The sequence below is a fragment of the Sycon ciliatum genome, chromosome 7 (assembly GCF_964019385.1).
Source record: "Sycon ciliatum chromosome 7, ocSycCili1.1, whole genome shotgun sequence".
NCBI lineage: Eukaryota > Metazoa > Porifera > Calcarea > Leucosolenida > Sycettidae > Sycon > Sycon ciliatum.
Window position 1 is genome coordinate 3,919,110 of NC_088649.1, and position 7,218 is coordinate 3,926,327.

Sequence of the window (7,218 nt, forward strand, 5' to 3'; positions counted from 1 at the left end):
TGTGTTTGCCTGTATGTGCGGACAGTCGTCCCTCTCTAATCCGGCACCTTTTGCTACGGCGTTTTCTGCTGGATTAACGAGGGTGCTGGATTAAGAAATCCTGCCCTCTGACCCGGCCCCACCCAATTGCATGCATGTATCATACGTCAAAACGCAGGGTTTTTCCGTGTCGACCCAAGTATTTGGTGCACGGCTTTATATTCTCAACTGTTCTCCAGGAATATACACAGTGATAAAGTGATAAAGTAAAACAGAGAATATGTTCACATGTACTCTTGCACACACACACACACACAGACCTGAAAATTGGCAGGACACTACTCCTTGCTAAAATAAGAAAGTATGGTTGACTGCTTAGTATGGTTGACTGTAGTTAGTTGTAGAACGTCAGTACCGTCGGTCAGTGTCGTGCAATGTTATCGCATGAGCTGATTGTTCAGTAACTGGTGGTGTTAGTGGACAGTATAGCGTAACTTGTAGTTCCTTGGTCTTTCTCTTTGTATAAATTGAGTTAGGGTTCGGAAAAGTCCTAACAACCAACCGAACTGAACTCTCCCGCGCGATGTCGAGTACAGTTGGCAACTGAACTGAACTCTGAAGTGGCCCCGCGCGCGCGGCACTGACCAGACTGGCCTAGCCTGGCCTGGCAAGGAGTGCACCTGTACGGTACGCGATTTACGACTGCCGGATTATGAAATCAAACTACGTGCAGTTTGAGCGATTCGTTTCAAAAAGTCACTGCCGGAGGCGGAATTCAAGTGCCGGATTAAGATGTAGGAATTGAACGAAAAAAATCGGTTTCGTCAGAAAGTGCGCCGGTTGGCAAGGGTTCCAGATAAACAAGTGCCGGATTAGAGAGGGACAACTGTATAAGCTTACTGCGCATTGCCAAATATGGAAGGTGTGAGTAAATGCATGCGAGCACGCTGGGATCCGGAATGCACTGTTCCGCACCCCGGACGACCATGCCCAGGTGTGGTTGTGTGGGGTGTTTATGGTACAAATTATGTTATTGCGCAATGTGCTTGTTCTCTTGCAGTTCTTCCCGGACCCCAAGGCCAAGATACTGTTCTGCAATGCACTGACCAAGGCCGGGGCAAAGGGCGGCATTGAGCTGGTACGCCAGCGCATTGCCAAGCATAGGAAGGAAGAGGTGGCGCTGCCACTGACTCCCGCTCTGCAGCAGTTCATCCGGGTCAAGCGCCAGGACTGGCTGACTGATCTGGAGCAGATCCATGGTGTCAAGGTATTTGTTGTAATTTGTTTGTTACGAGAAACCACGAACCTCGAGAACAGAATACTGCATGATAGAGGTATGCGCGCATGCTACTGTAAAACAATAAACTTTCGCGGTGTGCAAATTTTGCGTTTCAAGAATAACACTAGGTCATGATGAGAAATATTTGCGATTTTCATCATTTTATCTCTTCAATTGGAACTTGTACAGTCTATAATCAATGTACGGAGCAGTTTGCGGTGATTTATATTATATTCGCGAATGTGTGGTGGTCGCGAAAATAGCGAAATTTAATCTTTAGCAAAAGTTTCTCACTTTACACAAGTATACAGTCACAGATCTCCTACGGCATAGCAGATACTGCATGTCTACAATGTTTCAGAGCGTTTCCTCCGGGGAACTTAATCACTTTACGGCCATATTAAAATGTCGTCTCGTGCTGCTCCTGCTTGTGTACTTTGTCACAGTGTGCCTTGCAAACTAATATTTCAGCCGAAATTTTTTTCAAATTCTCTGGCCGAAAATAGGCGAAAATAAGTATGCGCCGAATAGTGGAATACTAGTAGTTGTTGATTTTAATCCAGTATTCAATATTCATATGGTACTGCACATTCCATCCCTGTAGGTGCTTGGCCAGAGCAATTCTGCAGTCGACCGTGAGTTCACATCGACCATACGCAGCCCCTCACCTGCTGTGCTGAGTTACACAGTCTAGCACACTTTCAAAATGTTACCCCCCTCCCCGGGGCCAGATTGCACAATCCCGATCTACTGAGCGCGGTGGCACTTGGTTCGGAAAAACCCCACTGCTTCAGCAGGATGATCCTGATGTACCTCGTCCTCGTTTCCTAATCGTAGCCTTTGATCTCGTCCTCGTTTCCGAAGTGTAGTCTCTGGTCACTCGCTTCACTATGTCTGCCTCTATGCACAGCGGCGGCAACAGCAGCTCTGGCTACAGTTGTGTTTGACAATGGGTTCTGGATTGCTGTTGCTGTTTGGTCTTGTGTCCCAGGTCAATGCTGATAGCGATGAATGGACCGTGGTCGGTTCGCATGAGGACGTGGAGCAAGTGTGTCTGAAGTTTCAGGATCTCCGTGATATGTGTCCCACGCGACGGGTGAGTCCAGGGGATGGAGCGTGCGTGCGTGCGTGCGTGCGTGTGTGATGTGTGTGTGTGTGTGTGTGTGTGTGTGTGTGTGGTGTGTGTGTGTGTGGTGTGTGTGTGTGTGTGTGTGTGTGTGTGTGATGTGTGTGTGTGTGTGTGTGTGTGTGTGTGATGTGTGTGTGCGTGTGCGCGTGCGTGTGTGTGTGTGTGTGCGTGTGTGTGTGTGTGTGTGTGTGTGTGTGTGTGTGTGTGTGTGTGTGTGTGTAAAAAATAAAAAATAAAAAATAAAAAAATAAAATAAAAATAAATAAATAAATGAAAAAGACCAAAAAAGGGATTCACTGGCCAGAAAATATCACTCCAAATAGCTGTATGGTGTAGACCAGGCTGAATAGTGACAGTCAATTCTTCAGCCTTGCAAGCTGTTGAATGGTGTAATCCCAGCACAAGTTGCTGTGGCTTCTGCCGTAGCATTGCTATCATCGCCTCCGGCGATGGGCGTCAAAGATCAAGGTGTGTGTGTGTGTGTGTATGTGACCATGCAAAGAGTGTTGTTTGTGGTGCAGCGTGTTGATTGTTGATTGTTGGTTGTTGGTTGTTATTTACTGGTTGGTAAAAACTGCTGGCTTCTTGGTGCTTTTTGGTTTTTCTCAATAATATTTTGAGTACAAATATGTTGTGGGTGTAAGCAAGAGTACATTACCCCAAGAGTGTGCAACTGCCTGCACAACCTCTATGCTGTGCTGCGACGGCAGAACTTCACATCACGTGACATGGTTCAAAAGGTTACACTGGCAAACAGTGTAAAGTGACCACAAGAGAGTTGTACCCAAAGCTGGGTTGCGTACAACCCTGTATCAATCATGCACAGAGTGCAAATAATGTGTACGGTTCATCACGTGATGTGAAGTTCTGCCGTCGCAGACCCCATAGCTGGAGTTGCACACTCTTGGGGGGTTATGTACTCTTGGTGTAAGTGAATGCTAATGTATTGTAGGTGTACCATATTTCCCCGAATATAAGTCGCACCTTTTTACACTAAAATTCAAGGGTGAAAAGGGGGTGCGACTTACGATCGAGCATGACTTGCTACTGAAGTGAATAATAGAGAGGTTCCGCATAACGTAATTACGATAGTAAAAACCGTAGTCGATCTACGGAAAGTCTTACGTAAACTGCATGCGCATCTGGGTTCCGCCATACGGAGTTTTCAAATCACGTAGCTGCCCTTGGCAACTCCGAACGCGGCAGTGTACGACCAGATCGACCTGGGGAGAGAGTCATAAATTTGTACCCCAATCCACTTACGGACCAGCTACGTTATCAGAGCCCTATCTACGTACTCTCCGTAGAGAACTTTCCGTAAGTGGAGTGCAAACTCGCGAATTCACGGGTTTTTCCCGCCCACTAACGTAAAGTAGCTCAACTTTACGTAGTGCGGAACCTCTCTAATATCGAAACATGGCCCAAACCTGAAAATGGGGAAGCGACTCACAATCAAGTGCGACTTGTATTCGGGGAAATACGGTATGTGAATGCTAATGTATCGTAGGTGTAAGCTATGTATGTGAATGCATTCAATACGGATGCATGTGAGTGCATTCAATACGGATGCATGTGAGTGCATTCAATACGGATGCATGTGAGTGCATTCAATACGGATGCATGTGAGTGCATTCAATACGGATGCATGTGAGTGCATTCAATACGGATGCATGTGAGTGCATTCAATACGGATGCATGTGAGTGCATTCAATACGGGTGCATGTGAGTGCATTCAATACGGGTGCATGTGAGTGCAAATATGTTGTATGTGTATGTGAGTGCTAATTTATGGGGGGGGGGGGGGGGTATGTGAGTGCTTATTTATGGGGGGGGGGGGGTATGTGAGTGCTAATTTATGGGGGGGGGGGGGGGGTATGTGAGTGCTAATTTATTGCGATGTACATGAGTGCCAACTTACTTATTGTGGGTGTGTGCCTTTGGAATGTTTGCCTTTTGCAGATCTCCTTCAATCCGAAAAACAAACGTCTTTTCCGTCACATGTCCAATCGCTGCAAGGAGCTCCGAGCTGATCTAGAAGATTCACACGAGGCTACGCTAGCGGTGTCCGACGTTTCCAGGAGTAACCGCGGCAATGATGGTCATCGTGGTCGCGGTCGTGGTGGTAGCAGAGGTCACGGTGGCAGAGGTCGCGGTGGCAGAGGCGGACGAGGTGGTGGTGCTGCTGCAGCCGTTGTCGACGGTGATTCCGCAGATGCCGTTGCTGGCGACGACGAGTGTGTTGTCACGTGTGTGGCTGGGAGTCAGGGCGACCTGGATACTGTCGCAGAGCAGGTGAGTTCTCCTAACCACTAGGTGTGCATGTTACACGATTGCTTTAACCCATTGAGGGCTACAGGGCCTTTCATCTGAGGCTCTGAAGAAAATGCTAAAAATAGGGCCAATGTAAAGCTCCACAACTTCATAGTCTAAGCAACTAGGTTGTTGAACTCTTGTGAAATGTTGACCAAGGCTATAATCATCACGTTGACGAACTCGATATAGTTCCCAGAAAGGGGAAAAAAAGTGCTATATGACACGTAAGTTCATCCAAAGTGGGTAAAATACGAAAAAGTCGCCAATTTGAGTTGAATCACCGGACGAAAAAGAAGAAAAAAAGTATCCAAGCGGGGTTCGTACCCGCAACCTTTCGTACTGAATGCAGGAAATGTACCGCTCGACTCTGGGGTCTCCGTCAACCCTACGCTGGAACACGGAGCTTAGTACGGTAGGATAGCCTGTCAGCCCGAGTATATTCGGGCTCAGCGCCCTGACGTCATTCTGAATCCCGAATATATTCGGGCTCAGCAGTCAATGGGTTAACCCTGTGAATATACTCATAATTTGTTTGGAATTGCGCCACGGTCTATGATTTCTCAGGCAATATGCCCATTGGGCGTTGCCAAAATCAATATGGATTTCGTGAGTAATGCATGTGAGTACGCTGGGATCAGCAATGCACTGTTCAACACCCCACACGACCATGCCTAGGTGTGGCTGTGTGGGGTGTTATGTGAGTACGCTGGGATCCGCAACACACTGTTCAACCCCCCCCAGACGACCATGCCCAGGTGGCTGTGTGGGGTGTTATGTGAGTACGCTGGGATCAGCAATGCACTGTTCAACACCGCAGACGACCATGCCCAGGTGGCTGTGTGGGGTGTTATGTGAGTACACTGGGATCAGCAATGCGCTGTTCAACACCCCCACACGACCATGCCCAGGTGTGGCTGTGTGGGGTGTTATGTGAGTACGCTAGGATCAGCAATGCACTGTTCAACACCCCCACACGACCATGCCCAGGTGGCTGTGTGGGGTGTTATGTGAGTACACTGGGATCAGCAATGCGCTGTTCAACACCCCCACACGACCATGCCCAGGTGTGGCTGTGTGGGGTGTTATGTGAGTACACTGGGATCAGCAATGCACTGTTCAACACCCCCACACGACCATGCCCAGGTATGGCTGTGTGGGGTGTTGTGTGAGTACGCTGGGATCAGCAATGCACTGTTCAACACCCCCAGACGACCATGCCCAGGTGGCTGTGTGGGGTGTTATGTGAGTACACTGGGATCAGCAATGCACTGTTCAACACCCCCACACGACCATGCCCAGGTGTGGCTGTGTGGGGTGTTATGTGAGTACGCTGGGATCAGCAATGCACTGTTCAACACCCCCACACGACCATGCCCAGGTGTTGCTGTGTGGGGTGTTCTGTGAGTACACTGGGATCAGCAATGCACTGTTCAACACACCAGACGACCATGCCCAGGTGTGGCTGTGTGGGGTGTTATATGAGTACACTGGGATCAGCAATGCACTGTTCAACACCCCAGACGACCATGCCCAGGTGGCTGTGTGGGGTGTTATGTGAGTACACTGGGATCAGCAATGCACTGTTCAACACACCCAGACGACCATGCCCAGGTGGCTGTGTGGGGTGTTATGTGAGTACGCTGGGATCAGCAATGCACTGTTCAACACCCCAGACGACCATGCCCAGGTGTGGCTGTGTGGGGTGTTATGTGAGTACGCTGGGATCAGCAATGCACTGTTCAACACCCCAGACGACCATGCCCAGGTGGCTGTGTGGGGTGTTATGTGAGTACGCTGGGATCAGCAATGCACTGTTCAACACCGCAGACGACCATGCCCAGGTATGGCTGTGTGGGGTGTTATGTGAGTACGCTGGGATCAGCAGTGCACTGTTCAACACCGCAGACGACCATGCCCAGGTATGGCTGTGTGGGGTGTTGGTGCTACAAACTATGACATTGTACAATGGGCGTATACAAAGCTAATGCGACGATGTCATGAGAACAGGATCTATTCCCTTGTTCTCGTTGCGGGTCTTGTGCATACATGTATGGTTGACAGTACGCGTGTCATCCGTAGATGCAGGCGCGTAGCTCGTGTATAGTTAGCGTAGTCTGGTCGCCACACCAGCGAATGGCCGTCAAAATAGGCGAAATGGTGACTATGAGGTTACCGGTGGCACATGGTCACCACACTACAGATGTTGCTCTGGTACAAGGTCACCACAGTACAGATGTACAGTCTGATACATAGTCACCACACTACAGATGTACAGTCTGATACATAGTCACCACACTACAGATGTACAGTCTGATACATGGTCACCACAGCACAGATGTACAGTATGATACATGACGGTATTGCTGCTGAGGATACATGGTCACCACACTACAGATGTACAGTATGATACATGGTCACCACACTACAGATGTACAGTATCATACATGACGGTATTGCTGCTGAGGATACATGGTCACCACACTACAGATGTGCGAGCTGCGCCCCCGAGAACGACCTC

At 48.9% G+C, this 7,218-nt stretch overlaps 1 protein-coding gene across 1 annotated transcript in view; it reads left to right on the plus strand.

Annotated features, from left to right (window-relative positions):
* LOC135820768 (uncharacterized) overlaps positions 1-7,218 on the plus strand; it is a gene marked incomplete at its 5' end in the record, with an annotated part of 41,051 nt that overhangs the window by 15,000 nt on the left and 18,833 nt on the right. The window contains 3 exon segments of the mRNA XM_065333801.1: positions 1,040-1,246; positions 2,250-2,354; positions 4,347-4,679. Coding sequence (XP_065189873.1) covers positions 1,040-1,246; positions 2,250-2,354; positions 4,347-4,679 — 645 coding nt within the window.